This window comes from Onychomys torridus, chromosome 22 (assembly GCF_903995425.1).
Source record: "Onychomys torridus chromosome 22, mOncTor1.1, whole genome shotgun sequence".
NCBI lineage: Eukaryota > Metazoa > Chordata > Mammalia > Rodentia > Cricetidae > Onychomys > Onychomys torridus.
The window spans coordinates 809,659-828,119 of NC_050464.1; the positions used below are offsets into that span (position 1 = coordinate 809,659).

The 18,461-nt window shown below is 38.5% G+C and overlaps 1 protein-coding gene across 6 annotated transcripts in view; it reads right to left on the minus strand.

Moving 5' to 3' along the window:
* Pds5b (PDS5 cohesin associated factor B) overlaps window positions 1-18,461 on the minus strand; it is a 143,743-nt gene that overhangs the window by 61,724 nt on the left and 63,558 nt on the right. For all 6 annotated transcript variants that reach the window (XM_036171683.1, XM_036171686.1, XM_036171685.1 and 3 more), the window contains exons 8-13: window positions 14,453-14,593; window positions 12,595-12,710; window positions 9,152-9,246; window positions 6,001-6,146; window positions 5,130-5,281; window positions 3,466-3,579 (exon numbers count right to left, since the gene is read on the minus strand). In XM_036171683.1, coding sequence (XP_036027576.1) covers window positions 3,466-3,579; window positions 5,130-5,281; window positions 6,001-6,146; window positions 9,152-9,246; window positions 12,595-12,710; window positions 14,453-14,593 — 764 coding nt within the window. The remainder of the gene's footprint in view (window positions 1-3,465; window positions 3,580-5,129; window positions 5,282-6,000; window positions 6,147-9,151; window positions 9,247-12,594; window positions 12,711-14,452; window positions 14,594-18,461) is intronic.

Below are 18,461 nucleotides of genomic sequence, written 5' to 3' on the forward strand. Positions count from 1 at the left end.
CAATATTTCCATTGTCCTCGTTATCAATGTTCTGAAAATACCTCTCAGTTGTGTTTCTTTTAAAAAGAATGCAACCTACTTGAAATTCAGAAAATTGCTAACAGTAAGAATACTAGAACATTTTCATTTTTGGATGCCTTAAATTTTCAGTGTGACACTTTACTATTTTTGAGTGTGAAAGTTCCACAAAGTTTCACTGCATTATTAATTAATATAAATTCATAAACTAAGTGAAAGCAAAATGATCACTTACTGGAGAACTATGAAAATATAAAACAAAGCATGAGTTGCATAAATTAAACAGAAACTTTCAAAGAAACAGTCTGAGGATTACTTCTGAACTCCAAGAAAAACTCCTAGAAAAATGATTTGCAACTTCCAAAAGACCACGTGTTGATACTTGTCTTGAGTTAAAACAAATGAAACTATGTAATCTAGTATATTTATCACTTAAATATGAAATCTTAAGAAATTCTGAAAGCATTATAAACTATGGCCACAGCTGAAATTTTAAAAAACAACCCCCAACTGAGTAAGAATTTATATTACTATGTATTTAAGGAAAATTTCTTAAGAATTTTAGTTGAAATAGCAAGACAATTTGCCCACATGCATTGTCTTGATGGGAAGTTCAATGAAAGTAAAGGGGTAACAGAAGGCAATGTGGGTGACAATTAACCCCAGCCCTCAGAAGAATGAGGCAGGCAGATCTCTGTGAGCTCCAGGCCAGCCAGAGCTACAAAGTAAGACCTTGCCTCAAAACACAAGAAAAAGAGTGAAAAAAAGTCACTGAAGATTATACATATGATAACCCTATTTGCATAATGTGCAAAAATAAGCGATTAAAGGGAATATACATACATAGACATACATACACATGAGCCCTACAAGCTGTTCTGAATAGGTAACAAAATGACTGCAGTCCTCTTTGAGGAAGTCAGAGGATAAAATGGGTAATACACTCTTCCCTCATATGCATGTGGTCTTTTTTATCACACACAAGAAAATGTAGAGATTTGGGGAGGATATAATATACAGATAAATATAAATTAAGTTCTAAAAATTAAGGTAATATACATGATCAGCTAATTTCACAAAGTCAGTGACAATAAACGTCACTTTTAAATAATACCTACCTACAATACTTCACCTTCAACAGTTAAATATCACTCATGAACTATTTTTGTAAAATTAAAATCTTTATGTGATGGTTCAAATAGTTTTTTCAGCTTTTTATTGGTATTATTTCACAGCACATCTCTTAAAAATGAGTGCTTCACTTTTAAATTCGATAAAATACAGTTAAATTTAAGGAAAAAGTAGCTTCTGTTTAGTGTTATGGCTGCTACTTACACACCCTTATTTACAGGTGTTTTCTTCTTTTCATTTCTATTTCTGGCATTAACCCCCCACCTATTGTCTTTCACTCTTTAAATTTAGAAGAAACATATTCTGGGGCTTTTTGTAGGGATGATTATCAGCTTTTTTATATGTACACCTGACAAATGTATCAATTAGTTGATATTCCTGTCCTAGTGTTCATATGATAAAAAGATATTAGAATAGGTTAATGTCGGGAGGCAGAGGCAGGTTGATCTCTGTGAGTTCGAGGCCAGCCTGGTCTACAAAGCGAGTTCCAGGAAAGTGCAAAGCTACACAGAGAAACCCTGTCTTGAAAAACAAAACAAAAAACAAACCAAAACAAAACAAAAACTTTAATGTTTATTTCCTGACTATTTTTTATGTGTTATCTGTCAATATTAATTTCCCTCCCACAGAGGCATGACATCAACCAATCACAACAGTGGGCAATGAAGGTCCTGAAGACCTTCCTGCTGTGCAGGAGAGGGTTCCAGGACACTTGCAAGAATGTCCATGACTGCAGTTTAAGTCCCAGCCCACAGGCTTCCTACTTCTTCCTTCTAAAGCCATATTCTCGCAAATCCTCAGTTATTTAGATTTACAGAAATACTTGAAACTGTTTTTGCTTCTTGAACACAATTCCTTCTTTCTAAACTTGCCTTTCTCATAAAATAAAAATAAATATAAATATACAGACAGACTCATTTTCCTAAGTTCTTTCATATAGAATCTCTGAGTGCTACTTCTGGATTCTTACTTAAAAGCATCTTTATTAATGTACTCTTAGGTGGTACATGGTCAAGGCCAGACTTAATGGGATTTCTAAATTGACATGTGTTCTAGGAGGACACATATCAATCATATCATCCACTCTAACAGGCTATCAACTGAACCAAAGGAAAAGGATGAGCAACTAAACGGAAGTAAACCAACAATTTGAGAACACATTCCAACCCGAGAAAAATTTCCAACATAATAAAAGGAAATAAAATGGTAAATATGACACTACTTGTCATTAGCACTGACTTCAAATCCTGGCTGTCTTACTACTTCCTGAGCGTCAGATCCAGCTCTGTATGGCTGCATCTATCTGTCTGAAACACACTTTGTCTGTCCACTGCTCCCTTTCAGTAGCAGTGTAAGAGCAGAGACAAGGCACACATTCCAGTGCTTCAAACCACAACTCTATATAAAGGAACAGGAGCATATGGAACTATGGCAATGAGACACAAGTCCATTAAAAATCTCAAGTATCCTTACACTTCCAATTTCAGAGCACTTACTCCTTTATAGCTCTAATTATATTTACTGGAATAAATATCATGAGCCTAAATTTCTAAACCTATAGGAAATCTCCAGGCCTTAATATGATTCAGTTAGATGACTAGTATCTCTACTATATATAGAATGCCAATTCCCTTCCCAGACATCCCAAGGTTCTTTCTGAATGAAACATGGAAATAAAAATGTATTTGTCGGGCGGTGGTGGCGCACACCTTTAATCCCAGCACTTGGCAGGCAGAGGCAGGCTATCTCTGTGAGTTTGAGGCCAGCCTGGTCTACAGAGCAAGTTCTAGGATGAGGCGCAAGGCTACATAGAGAAACCCTGTCTGGAAGAAAAAAAAAATGTATTTGTAAAACCTGCCCTAATGCTAACCTACAACACTATATTGAAGACAAACATAGAAATTTGTACTCTACTGCACTACAGAATAATTTAAATTAGTACCGTGTTAAGAGTAGGAAGATAGTATTTTCATAATGTGGACCTTTTTAACACCTGGGGGGGTGGGGGGAATAGGTATATCACCTTTCTTGAAATGCCATCAACATGAAAATCTAGAGAGAAAGAAAAATCAAATCCTTAATGATTTCATGCCAAGCAGCTCTGGCCAGCTTTAACTGTTTTTGTATCTGCTTAATCAAATGTTGGAGACAGAACTCTCTAAAAAGAAAAAAAAATAGCCCAGGAATTTATTGTGTCTTGAAAGTTTAACAATGCCTGATTATTATAAGGTTTACATTAAATACTTGAGGTTTATCCCCACGCCCATTCTGTACACTCCACGACAGAAGAAAGAGCACGCAACACTGGAGACATACTTCACGGCATTCAAGTCCAGTGTAGCGTACAAGTAATACAAGCATTTCATCCGTTCCGTCGTCTCCAAATTGTGAGGAACCATGTACTGGGCGAAGATCCGCTCAACAAGTAACCTGTAAAAGAGAAATCTTTAAGGGCACTAAGTTTCCATTTAGAATTATCATATAAACTGTAAAAATCACAAATTAAGTCCCTTCTGTCAAGAATGGAGAAGGGATTATTTCCCTCTAGGAGGGTCCAAAGGAAGAACTTGGCTCTGCAACAATCCTACAGCTTGGAAACTGTGTATCAAAGACTAAATGTCCACATCTGTACAAGAAAGTTCAGAAAACTACACAGGGCCCCTCTAAAGATCCAAATATCATTTTTTATAAGTTAAAGCTACAAAGAATGTTTGAAGATCCCTTTGATTTTCATCACCTTGAACCAAGGTCACTATGAAACAAGACATGGCTGACCTAAAGGCACAGAGAGAGAGAGGCCAGGAGCTGCTGCGGCCCTGCCCCAGCTCCTGCACATGACCAGGGCAACACACACTGCCACTGCGTCCAGACTCCCAGGGATGGGCACAGAGATGTCTTATCAAATCAGAATAGTAATCTGCACACTGGTGCCACACACTCAAGTGTAAAAACTGACTTAACAAAAGCACTCCCTAAAATACTTCATAAAATTTTAACATAGTCTATGGCAGTAGCTCTTAACCTGTGGGTCATGACCTTGGGGGGGAGGTGGAAACAACCCTTTCACAGAGGTCACCTAAGACCACCAGAAGACACATTGACATTACAATTCATAACAGTACAAAAGTTACAGTTATAAAGTTGCAACAAAAGAATTTTATGGTTGGGGGGGTCACCACAACATGAGGAACTGTATTGAAGGTAACAGCATTAGGAGGGTTGAGAACCGCTTCTCTATGGCTTCTTTTTCAAGTGGCTTGCTACAGACACACCCATTTGGACACACTAACAACTTGTCAACTCAGATTCTAAACAGAACTGAGGGATTTAAGGGCTAATTGGCTCTTACTGCTATAAGAACCATCTACTTTTAGGGCGATAACATCTTTTTTAGAAATTTATAAACTGCTTTTATTCTTGGGTGAGAAGATAGAGCCCACTGCCTCTGCCTCCCAAGTGCTGGGACTAAAGGCATACGCCACCACTGCCCAGCTTTTTTTTTTTAACTTAAAACTTGCAAATGATTTTCATTTGAACTATGCTTAAAAATTTAACAGCCGGGAGGTGGCGGCACATGACTTTAATCTCAGCACTTGGGAGGCAGAGGCAGGAGGATCTCCGAGTTTGAGGTCAGCCTGGGTCTACAGAGCAAGTTCCAGGACAGCTAGGAATACAGAGAAACCCTGTCTTGAATATCAAACAACATATCCTTTTAATGTGTTTATAACAGCAATATTCCTACTTTTAGATATTACCCTGTAAAAAGTTAAATGTATGAAAACAAGAGAGAAAGTTCTATTCATCCAATGTGTTACCTATGCATGACTGTGGCTTTGCCGGCAAGGAAACTATGCATCTCATTTGCCCTGTACTAAGACCGGAGGGTATTTAAAGCTATAAAGAAAACACAAAGAATGTATATAACATCCACAACTTACCAGATCACTGAAAAGCATGTCCACACGTGGGCCCCGACTTACCGATCATCGATGCTGTTCTGGTAATATATGTGGAGCAGCTTGTCCTTGACCCAGGATATCTGTTTCGCAGCATCTTTGCCAGCTGCCGACTGTAAAGCATATTTCTTATAAATCTGGGCAAGTCCCATCATGGCTTCTTTTCGTACTCTCCACTTAAACAAAAACAGATAAAATTTTTCTTTATAAGGTAAAAATGTTTCCATTACTGGTGGGCATAGTGGCTCACACCTTTAATCCCAGCATTTGAAGTCAAGGCTGGCCTGGTCTACATAGTGCGTTTTAGAACAGCCAGAGCTACAGTGAAATCCTGTCTCGAAACAAACGAAAAAAGCAAAAGCTTCTATTCCATAAATGCATTAGAATAGCTTGCTGGTTAATCTTCATCATCAACCCCACTAGATTTAGACTTGCAAAGAAACAAACTAGGCATATTTATGAAGAGGATTTCCAGACAAATTTAACTGAGAAAGAATAACTCTTATTTAATGTGAGCAGAAGCATCCCATAGAGTAGGGTCCCTTACTGAAGAAAAAGGAAGCCAACTCAGCATCAGTATTCAACTCCCCATTTTACATCCTAATTTATCCAGACCTCAAATACTTTCAATTTATAATTTTATTAAGAAAGAAAAAGCATTTTCAAATGTAATACTATTAAACTTCAAGTTTTAAAAAGAAAACTACGCTGGGTATGTTGTTATACATCTTTAATTCCAGCACTCATGAGGCAGACCAGCAGAGCTCTGGGAGTTCAAGCCCAGCTTGAGTTCCAGAACATCCAGGACTACATAGAAAGACTGCCTCAAATATAAAATTTAACAACAAGCAAACACAAGCCAAAACCACTGTGATTTACCTACTCTCCTACTTACCCGTTTGTCCAATGTTCGCTCTCTCACAAAATGAAGTAAGTGGTCATTTACAAGAAGAATATCCTTCTTAGCAGCTGTTACTATAGACACAATAACATCATGTCTAATAGCTTCCTCAGGGTCATGGGATCTCACCTTAAGATACTCTGAAAGGTAAGAGTTTCTGATTAAAATGGAAACTTTAATAATTATCATATTGTATAACATGAATTGCTAAACAGTCTTATTAATAAAAAACAAAACAAAACCGGAGCCAGATACTGGGGTGAAAGTTGAAAGGTCAGAGAAACAGAACAAGCCAGCCACGTTCTTACCTCTACAAGATCCTCAGCCTCCAGAGCGAGACTTCCTGTTTACTCATGCCTTATGTACCTTTCTGTGCCCTGACATCTTCCTTCCTTCCTAGAGCTGGATTAAAGGCCTGTGCGCCATGCCTGACTGTTCCCAGTGTGGCCTTGAACTCAGAGATCTGGATGGATGTCAGCCTCCTGAATGCTAGGATTAAAGGCGTGTGCTACCACTGCCTGGCCTCTATCTATGTTTAATATAGTGGCTGGCTTTGTCCTCTGATCCCCAGGCAAGCTTTATTGGGGTACAAAATATATCACCACAATATTGCTATAGAAGATTAGAAAGGCAAATCAACAGAGCAAAAGCAAATTGTGGTAATAGTTTATTTGAGCTCTAACAAATAAAGCTTGCCTGAAAGTCAGAAGGTGGAGCTAGCCACTAGTTAACCATAGAGGTCTGTACAGACAGACAGACAGGAAGTGATAGAGCTGGGCTGAGAGAGGAAGTAATAAGGCAGGGTGGAGAGAGGAGCTCGCTCTCTTTCAGCGGAGGATTTCGTAGGGGTAAGAACTAGTGGCTTGCTGATCTGCCTCTCTGATCTTTCATCTTTTACCCCAATATCTGTCTGGGTTTTTTATTAATAAGCCTGTTTAGCAATTCATGTTACTGCAAACCCTATGCAGAATGTTCAATATTTCAAGAACATGAAGAACAAGGGAAGGAAGGAGGGAAGAAGCAGGGTTGGCTTCCTCACAAACTAAATGTCACGTACAACTAAAAAGTGAAGGTCTGTTCCATTTCCAGGGCAGGAAAGTTGACAAGGCTGTCTCTAACTCATTAAGCTAATCATATACATTAACAGGTGTATCACTGTTAAGGATGTCATTATCATTTTCCATATCAATGAATTAAAATATTCAACTCAGCTGCTGTTACTGGGAAATAATGAAGTATTATCGTTTCTATGTTATAATTGGTGAAACTATGAATATGGTTACTAAAGGAATAAAGCTAAGATTCTGGCTGACAGGATTTTGTTTCCATGTGATCCAACTGAAGTACAAACATTTAAACTAAGAATCTGGGAAACATCTCATCACAGTAAGAAAATCTTAGCAGTTACAGACCAATGCTTACACCTAGCACTTTTTCAAGTGGCTTTCCATTTAGTGTATACACACTATTAATCATGAGTACATGGCTGTGAATTACCAAGATTTCTGAGGAAAGGAACTAATGTATAGAAACAAACAAAAGCAAATAAATAGTGAACAAGAAGTTGTTAATTATTTTAAAAGAAAAACCCTCCTCACCAAAACAAACATTAACAGATTCAGAAAATACTGAATCCATAATACAAGAAAGGGATGTTACAAGTCCCCTTCCCAAAAGAATATCCACAGAGAGAGGAGTGGGGGTGGGAGAGCAGGAAGTGAGAGAGAAATAGACACACACCCCTCTCTGTCTCACACACACACACACACACACACACACACACACACACACACACACACACACGGCAGAGGGCCAAAGAGTAAAGAAGATAGATAGCCCCAGAAGTACCACAGAACAGCAGCTATAAAGAGGTGATCCAGAAGTAAGCAGGAAGACAGAAGGTCCAAGTAAGGTGTCTCCATAAAAAAAGGATGACACTGGCTTAAAAATAAAACAAACAAAAAACAGGCTGTTAAAATTTGACTGTCAGCTGGGCGGTGGTGATGCACACCTTTAATCCCAGCACTTGGGAGGCAGAAGTAGGTGGATCTCTGTGAGTTTAAGGCCAGCCTGGGCTATAGAGTAAGTTCCAGGAAAGGCACAAAGCTACACAGAGAGAAACCCTGTCTCAAAAAACAAACAAAAAATCTGAATGACAATAAATAATTTAATATACTTGGAAGCATTACTGTGAGAAGCTACTGTTTAAAATATTACAGATGGATATAATTTATGGTGTTCTTTAGAAGGAGAAACTCGGCAGGGATAGAAGGCTTTAAAGAGCACTGATAAGCAAAAGCAGCCTGAAATGGACAACTTGAGACTTACATAAATAACTGTTAAATGCAAAAGAATAGAGTGAGAAAACAGTAAGAAAAATTATGAGACACAAGGGAAGGAAATAGGCCAACACAAACAAACAAACAAAAACAAACTTAAAGACAGAACTCCAACAAAGTCACAAGATTTCAATGAGATGCTTTCCACAGGACAATACTAAGTCAGCTGCACAAAGATACAAATAAGCAGATGGCTAAAAAATCACAAAACCACACAGAGCAAACAAAAGAGCAGCCTGGGAGAACTGCTGCAGGGGGTTCCGCAGGACTTACACTCTCACAAACACTTTAGTAAACGCAACATTTGTACAAAAGACATACATGGCTATTATATTAACCTTCATTTTATGAACTATCTCATAATTTAAAAAATTAAATAAGTATATGATATTCTTATTACTTTAAAATTCAGATGTGAAATACTTAATGCTTATACAGATTTTAAATTATCTCCATTAACTATGGTTAACTTAGTTTATAGTTAAATGACTTTCACTAAGTTCTTAAAATATCAGAGCATTAACATTTTCAAAATTTTCAAAATCAAGACCCATTCAAACCCAAATATATGAGAATGTGCACGGCTGTTCTTAAACAAAAGAACTACTTCAATTCATGAAGTTACTTCCCAAAAACTGCTTCTAGTGTGCACAAGGAAGTATATGGTAAAAATCAACTTACTTCAGAAAGTAAGTTCCATGATGATGAATGGAAAGAGAAGACAGCTATCAGAAACACCTAAAAGAAAGGTTTCCTTATAAAGCTTTTTTCCCCAATGAAAAGCATCCAGAAATGTGTGCTATTACCTGTTAAATCCTTTGCTAAATCAGGATGGTTCATAAGACAATGGCTAGCAAATTTCACACATTCCAGGCGTATTGGTACATGGATGTCATTAAACCTGTAAAAGATTAAAAAGAGTTCTCTAAAACAACCAAAGGAGACAAGTTTAATCTATACTCAATTTGTATTTATTTCTCTTATTAGTGAATAGATGTTTACATGAAAATCCAAAGTGGGGCCTGGGAAGATAATGGGATTGGTAAAGGATTTGTGTTTAATTCCCAACATCTGCATAAAAAGATGGGTGTGGTGGCACACCCTTTTGACCTCACAACTGAGCAAGTAAAAGTGCCTGTCCAGCAGCCCAGACCAGTCTCCAAGCTCAGGCACTGCTGAGGTACCCTAGCTCAGGTACTGCTGAGATACCCTAGCTCAGGCACTGCTGAGGTACCCTAGCTCAGGTACTGCTGAAGTACTAGCACAGGTACTGCTGAGGTATCCTAGCTCAGGTACTGCTGAGGTACCCTAGCTCAGGTACTGGTGAGGTACTAGCATAGGTACTGCTGAGGTACCCTAGCTCAGGCACCGCTGCAGTACTCTCATTGTGAGTAATGCAGCGGTGCCTGAGCTGCAGGATGACACCCAAGGTAAACATCTGGCCTCCATGTGCACTAGCACATATCCACAGGTCTCCTCGAATGCATGCAGATACATAAACATACTAGAGAAAATTCAGAGTCTAACAAGACCATTTTAACAGTTTTGAGCCATACATAAATGAGAAAATCTCAGTTAGGTCCTCTTAGGACTGTAAAATTCTAGGGAGTCTGTGTTTTCCACTGGAATAATAATAACAAATGTCTTCCCATCAGTACTTTATTTCAAATGTGTCTGTTCAATAAGTGTCAAAGCATGTCGGCATATGTTGTGTGTTTTATACATATATGCATATGTTCATATTTCAGAGAAACACTTCAATTTCATATCATGTCTGAGATTTCCTTAAAATGTATTTTCCTAATTATAGGACATAAATTAACATGTGGTAGACCTTACACTGTGTTAGTTTTATCCTATGATTCTAAACTGTAGCCAAAAATTGTTCTTATCCAATTAGCCATCAGAATTATCTCATTTCTAACTAATAATAAGGCCATCTTTATACTCTATCTACAATTTCTCTATAAAATCTAAGCACTCATAGAGTGCTTTCCTATGATTTAGATATTCCTCATATTTTTATTTTGATGTCAACTAGCAGGAACCTTTCACTCCTAACCTTAGAAACTGGTAGTCAAAGTTTGACACATGACTGTATTGGGTATTGGGATTCGAATTTCTTAGCAAAACTAACAGACAGCACTGTATTCCTCCATTAGCATGCACATGATTGTCCTTCTAATGAGCAATGTTCAACATCTATACACAGCAGTTCTTCAAAGATTTCAACTGTGCTTAAGTGTCAATAACACTGAAGCTAAGGGTTTCCAGTCAGTAAGTCTGTCTTACTTCTGTAAAATCAAAAAAAGGCTCAAGTATTTTTATCACTCAACACCAAAAGAAACAACATCTAGGGCCAGCAGACAGCTCAACAGCAGTGTGACTGCCAAGCACGCACAAGACTCGGGTTCAATCCTCAGCACCCCAGCACCCACAAAGGAGTGTGTTTTTAAAAGAAAACACATTTGCAAAGCCAGCAGCACCACATTACCTACCAGGAAGTACAACACTCTCTTATGGCCCTGGTAAGGTGTGTTTTGAATCCAGGTGTCCAACATTACAACACTCTCCATTTCTTAAACAAACATGTAACTGACGATCGTTATAAATAACTAAATCTGTTAAAGTACTTTTAGCTCCTCTAGTTTGATGGGGACTTGGTTTTGTTGTTTTTTGTTTTGTTTGAGACAGGATCTCACTGTATAGTCCCAGCTGACCTAGAACTCATTACGTAGAACAGGCTGGTGTCAAACTCATAGAGATCTGCCAGTCTCCCTAGTGCAGGGATTAAAGGTGTGCATCACCACACTGGCTTTAGAGGGCTTTTTTTGTTTCTTCCTTTTTGTGGTGGTAAGAATCAAACCCTGGGCCTTACATATGCTAGGTTAGTGTTCTACCATGGACCTCCATTCCCAAACCAAATGTAGTGGTATTTATTCTGTGAGAAGTTTGATGTCATTAAATTAAAAGCAGCAGCTACAGTGGACTAGAAAGAGAACACGTGCTGACATTAGGAGTTCCAGCAGACTGTGCTAACCGGATTGCCTGCCTAATCTATCTCCTAATTCGAAAGTAGACCAAGTGCCTACACAACCGCTTCAGTGTCAACACATGCACAGCAACAGTCCATCTCTGACTGCTTCCTGGCATCAATGCCATCCTAGTTCGTGAAGGTGCACTGAGATATTTGCAGAACAAATTTCCTAATGGAAACATCTTAAGATGGCTCCCTTTCAACTACACATAACTAACTGTACACTGACTATATATATATATATATATATGTTTTTTTTTTTTTTTTTTTAAATTATAAAGTGGAGGTGGTGACACATGCCTTTAATCCCGGCACTCAGGAGGCAGAGGGAGCTCTGTGAGTTCAAGGCTAGTCTGGTCTACAAAGCAAATTCCAGGACAGCCAGGGCTACATAGAGAAACCTTCTTAAGAAAGAAAGAAAGAAAGAAAGGGAAGGGGAAAAGGGAAAGGGGAAGGAAAGAAGGGAAGGACGGAGGGAGGGAGGAAGGAAGGAAGGAAGCTGGACCAAGGAAAGAAAGGAAGAGGGGAGGCTGGGTGCACCAGGCTGGTCCAAAAACTCTCAAGAGGTCTGCCTGCCTCTGCTTGGAGTGCTAGAAAGATCAACATCCCCACATTCAGCTATGTCATCTGTTGTCAATTTTATTAATATCCTTACCTATCCAATACAGCAAAACAATCTAATTACATATAACTTTGGGGAAGGGACTACATCACTGCAAGCTGCACCTTCAGTTGCTTCTATTATTATTTTATGGTTGTAACAAAAACTATGAGTTAGCTTTTAAAATGTACCATCTTTCAAAAAAAAAAAATCACCAAAAACAAAATAAAATGAAAAGATAAAAGAAAATTTTAAACATACCAGTTATCATCAACACTGAAAACTACAAAATGAAAAATCCTTTCATTATTTATTTTTAAATCAGTGTTTTCATGCAGTCCAGGCTGGTGCAAAGGCTGGCCTTCAGTTTCTGATCCTTCTGCCTCACTACAACTGGTTTATGGGGTGCTAGGAATCACTATGTAGGGCCTGGGACACACTAGGGTAAGCACTGTACCAACTGAGTTATATTCCCAACCCAAAAACCCTTTATTATGATTTTTAAGAACAGCTTAAATGTGTGCAGAAAACACACATTTTAAAAAACAATAGAAATAGATATAAACATGTATTTCTTACAAAAAAAAAAAAAAAAAAAGAAAACTGTGTACCTGCCCAAGTAGCACTGCCAGAGTGGTTTATTTTGAGAAGCCAGTTCTGAATCCTTTGCCCCAAACATTTTTGCTAGTAGTTTAACAACCTGGAGGCGTTCTTCATTATCATTGCTCTAAAACAAAGCACAATTTGTTTAAACTTCAAAGTAAACACTGAAAACGTGACCTAGTCCTAGGATTCCCAGGACTCTCTAATTACAAAAAACCTTCTATGAATCCAGATGGTAAAGTGTGCAACAATACTCAGAAAATGTTTCACAAAATGGAATGTTACAATAAATGCTCTAACCATCTCAAGTTAAATAAAGCAGTACTGTGATGTGAAAACGTGTCTCAAGATTCCTACTAAATACTAAAAAAGCCTCTGCTATAATTCAGGTTATTTTCTAGTCAGGAGTCAATTTAAAGACCTACTAAGGACTCTTGAAAAGAGATAGTTGTTAAGAGCAGCCACATTACAAACATCAGCTTCTTAAAGGAAGTTCAACAGTGTGATGAAGCGTTGAGCATGCCACAAGCACACGTCTGCTTTATCCACTATATGACAGGCACCCTCAAGGTGAAAACACTGTTTTATTGTTGAGTTTGTTACCAGAAGACCAACTCCAATGCTAGACTTCCAAAGGGAGTGCAACAACCAGGCCTATCAAACAGGACCAAATTCAAGGTGCCACAGATGGCACTGTATAAGGATTTCTTACATTTTACAACAGTGCCTCGGGCTAGCCTTCAAGAGCCCCCAACATATAGCCCACGTATTCTCGGTCCGTGTTTATCTGCTCCACAAATGGAAGTATAAGTTGAGCCTTGCGTGACTTACACTCTGCCCTCCAAATGTACCCAGCTCCTGACTTCTCTTCTGATTCTTACAACATCTAGTCTCTGTTTAACAGAGCTCACTGTCTCCTCTCCCTCCCATACTACAAGGTAAGCTGGCTGAAAGTAGGGATAAGAGTTTACTTATTTTTATATTCTTCACAGTGTATAGGAAAATGCAATTAGGATTTTCTGGAGAAAACCTCTAGAGAGGTTGTCTGGCCTCATCAAACTTACTAATCACATTTAAAAGACAACAGGAAGGCCATTTAATCAAAGGGCTCACTTACGAAATATACCAAAACTATACTCTAGACTGAAACAAGAACAGGTTACTGGTTATTTAGTGACCATATAATACCAATATAAACTGCTTGTTTTATTTTGGTTTTGAAAGTAATAGATCAAAATTTTTAGAAATAAGAAAATGCTACATAAAAATCTACTTTTCTGGGTTATGTACCAGGATCCATCAAAAGCTAGAAATTATAACTAGCTGTATTTAATCTTGTAATGAGTTGGGAGAGAAACAATACTCCCCAGTTCTTCAAATAAAATTCAATTTATAGCAGTATTTAATGTCAGGATAATAGAGACATGCTAAAAATTTCAGATTTTTTTAACTACAGAAAGAAAACTTAAAAGCACAGGTAGCTATGTAACACAAGAAAGAAAAAAAGGCCATACAGATACTGAGTTCTAAGCTACTTTTAATGTCCAATCAAGAGGTCAAGGAGAGTGCTATAAACTGTGCTTTGAAAATACAAGCTTTAGCTTGCCTGAAAAGTTAACCTAACCCCAGATCCATTCTAGGAAATATGTGGATGATGATGTCATACTGCTGTTCATTTTTTAGGTGGGAGTTATTAAACTGGCAGACATCATGCCACACACTATAGAGATCCAGAGACAGACAAACCTACGAATGAACACTAACAACATTCTTTCTCCTGTTGTATTTAGTAAGCCGATAAGAAGGAAAAGGCAACAGCAATGCTCTTTGTTGAACTCGTTGGCAATTGTATTTTACAATAGTTACCTTTAATTTAAACTCAAGCTGGGGTAGGACAGAGAGCAGCAAGTGGCTGTCAATGTTGTAGAGTTCCAAAATCAAATCAAAGACATGCTCAGACAAGTCACTGATAGACGTTTTCCCAAGCATCAGAACCTGGTTAAAAAACTGTTAAGAAAATCTTCATTAAAAGAAATGCCACAGATAAACTGTCTGCAGTTTTGATTATAATAAATGAAGTCAAACAAGCACACAGAAACATTTTCTACGTGAGACACTACTCCCACCTAAAACACAGAATTCATTTTGCAGACAATGATGCAGACAATCTGTATGGACTCACTGATGATCAACATCAGCAAACACCTTTACCACCCAAATATTTTATTCCTCCACTAAAGTACTCAACTATATCCTGACTGTGATATTTTGGGGTCAACTCAAATGGTAAAACATTATTTTTGGTTTTATCTTCAAAGAAGTTTTCAGAGAAGACTGTGAATCCAGAGTAGTAGTAGGGATATTAGTGTCCATATGGCCAAGCCATGCAAAGGCAGAGAGAGATGAGCTCCTCCTTCCTTTCTAAAAACAGGGTAACCTCCCTCTCCTGCCTATGAACATCAAGAATTCCAGGATCTTCAGGCTCTGGTTACAAAGATTTGCACTAGCAACATCCATCTGTGTTCTCTGGCCTCTGGATTGGGACAGAGAGTTACACACCATCAGCTTCCCTGCTCGCCAGTTTCTATCATGAGACTTCATCAACCGCCAAAATAATATGAGCCAATTATAGTAAAGTCCTTAATGACAAGAGAGCATATCTTGTTTACATTAGCATAAGGAAAATTGCAGCATTTAAAAATCGAGCTTTCTTATACTTTCAGAGCAGCGCCTACTCTATTTTTCAACTGCACAGATTTATATTTTTATTATAAAATGTCTTTCTTTCTAGTCCTTTTCATCTTCCTTTGCATCTGATAAATGATGTATACATTTATACAGTTTGCAACACTAATTAAAATCCAACCAAGAATATACACAAGAGGCTTTTAACTTCCAAGTGAAACCATTCATCACGCTAAACTCAAATGAGCAAATATACCAGGCATAAGGACCAAATTCCTTTATATTTAAAATCTTCCAAAAATGAATCCAGGTGTGGTGGTGCATGCCTTTAGTCGCAGCACTTTGGAGGCAGCAACAGAGGGAGGCAGATCTGTTTGAGTTCAAGGCCAGCCAGGTCTACATAGCAAGTTCCAGGCCAACCAGAGACTCTGTCTCGAAAACTTAAAATATCCCCAGTTCAAAAAAAAAACTTAAAATAAATAAAAACTTCTCAAAATGTGTAAAATTGACCAAGAATATATATCACACATTCTTAGCAGCTTCATATGTCTTCTCAGAGAAAGAGTCAAGGATCTGTATCACACAAGGTGCTCTGATTGCTTGCCTCTGCCAATTAACATATAACTTGGCTTCTTTTGTACTTCCATACCGAAGGTCCAACAACTAAGACCTCATACCTCCTTGGCTTACTTCAAGCTCTTGGCAGTTATAAATGAAGACTATGAACAGTGCAGACTGCCCAACCCAAGAAAGAAGGCCATGGGGAAAGAAAGATCGAATACACTGTATGACATTCCCTGTGGGGGTTAGAATAAGAATAGCCCCATAGACTCACACACATGAACCATTAGTCAACAGGGACTGAAACCCTTTAAAAGATTAGGAGGTATGGCCTTGCTGGAAGAAATTTGTCATTGGGGTTGAGGTTAGAGGTTAAAAAAACCCAAGCCAGACCCTGTCTCCCTCTGCCTGGTGCCTGGGGATCAGGATGTAGCTCTCAGCTACTTCAACAGCACCATGCCTGCTACCATGATTCCCAAAATGGTAATAACGGACTATCTCTGAAACTGTAAACCGACACCAATTAATGCTATTTTTATAGGAGTTGTCGTGGTCATGGTGTCTCGTCACAGAATGTAGTGAGTGCAATGACTAAGACATTACCAAAAAATAAAACACCATTTTTTTAAAGGACAAATTTCTGTTATTTATTTATTTACTGGTTTTCTAAAACAACTTGATTTTTGTTTCCTACTCATCAATTTTGTGGAAAAGAAACAGATATCAAGATATTAAATTCTTCTGATTAAATTTTATTGTCCTTAAAATTTGTACTTATAAATTTTCTCCTGTTCATAAAAATAATAATAATAATAATAATAATAATAATAATAATAATAATGAGGGGGGAGAGGGGGGGAGGAGGAGGAGGAGGCTGGAGAGATGGCTCAGTGGTTAAGAGCATTGGGGATCTGATGCACTCTCAGGCCTTTGGGGGCACTCACTACATGCATGTGATGCACAGATATACATATGAGCAAAACACTTAGATAAACAAAATAATAAAATTAAATTTTAAACCATTAAATTAAAATCCCTCAATCTACCTTTTCCTTAATAAAGAACAATAATCCTCTGCCAATCTGGCCACCACAGTGGTCAAACTATCACTACCTTCCCTACTAGCCTGGAAAAAAACTTGCAAAGGGGGGAGGGGGGCAGAGAATGTGTCTCTCACACTCCATCCAAAACATTAAAAAATGCAGCATAGACTCCCCATGAGGCCTTACCTTCTAGTAGGAGAGAATGGAGGTGGGCTTAGGAGAGGAAGGCTGGCGGGGGAGGAAGAGGGAAGAGGGGAATCTGTGACTGGTATGTAAAATGAATAAAAATAAAATACGCCGGGCAGTAGTGGCACACGCCTTTAATCCCACCACTCAGGAGGCAGAGCCAGGAGGATCTCCGTGAATTCAATGCCAGCCTGGTCTACAGAGCGAGATCCAGGACAGGTATCAAAACTACACAGAGAAACACTATTTCGAATAACCAAAAATAGCCAGGCGGTGGTGGTGCTCGCCTTTAATCCCAGCACTCAGGAGGCAGAGGCAGGCCGATCTCTGTGAGTTCGAGGCCAGCCTGGGCTACAGAGTGAATTCCAGGAAATGCGCAAAGCTACACAGAGAAACCCTGTCTCAAAAAAACAAAAACAAAAACAAAAAAACAAAAACAAAAAAAAAAAAAGAAAAACCAAAAATAGAATTAAAATAAAAACAATTAAAATCAAAAAATAAATAAATAAATAAGGGGCTGGAGAGATGGCTCAGTGGTTATGAGCACCGGCTGCTCTTTCAGAGGTCCTCAGTTCAATTCCCAGCACCCACATGGTGGCTCCCAACCATCTGTAATGTGACATACAAGCAGAACACTGTATACAAAATAAATAAATCTTAAAAAAAATAATAAAATAAAAATACAAAAAAATGCAACATACAGATGAGACATATATCTAGAGAAAATATAAATACATACTATGGATAGAAGAAAGGAAAATGAAGAAACAGAGATTTCTTCAGTGTTCATCTATGTAGGAACAGCACATGAAAAGCAAACCTCAGCTTTGTTAGTGTGCACAAGAGCATACATCCCACAGTGGAAGGAGGTACATGGGCCATCCCCTCTGCTGCTCCTGTCAGTGCTGCATGGGGAAGGTGAGTAGAGTCACTTCACCCAATCCTACCACTGCACCCACCTCCTACTATTATATATATTATATATAATATGTATATATGCTAATATAACGCTGTTCGGGTCACTGCCAAGTGACTCCACACGTGAGAACACAAACTCAAGAGGAAAGTAAGACTTGGAGGGGCAAAAGCAATTCCCATGACGTCATTACTGACCCTCAAATAAAGCAAGGAATGAAAACAAAGGAAACCATGATCATGGAGGGCTGAAGATGGCTCAGTGGGCAAAGCGTATGCTGAGCAAGCCTGAGGAGCTAGGCCTGACTATCCAGCACCCATGGGTACACTGGCATGCACCTATAACCCAGTGATAGGGAAGTGGAAATGGAAGAGTCCTGGTGGCTAACTGGCCAGCCAGTCTAACGCCACTGCCATTCTCCAGGTCCTTTGAGAAAGCCTGCCTGGAAAATAAATAAGTCGTCTTTAAAAGCTGGAAAGCTATA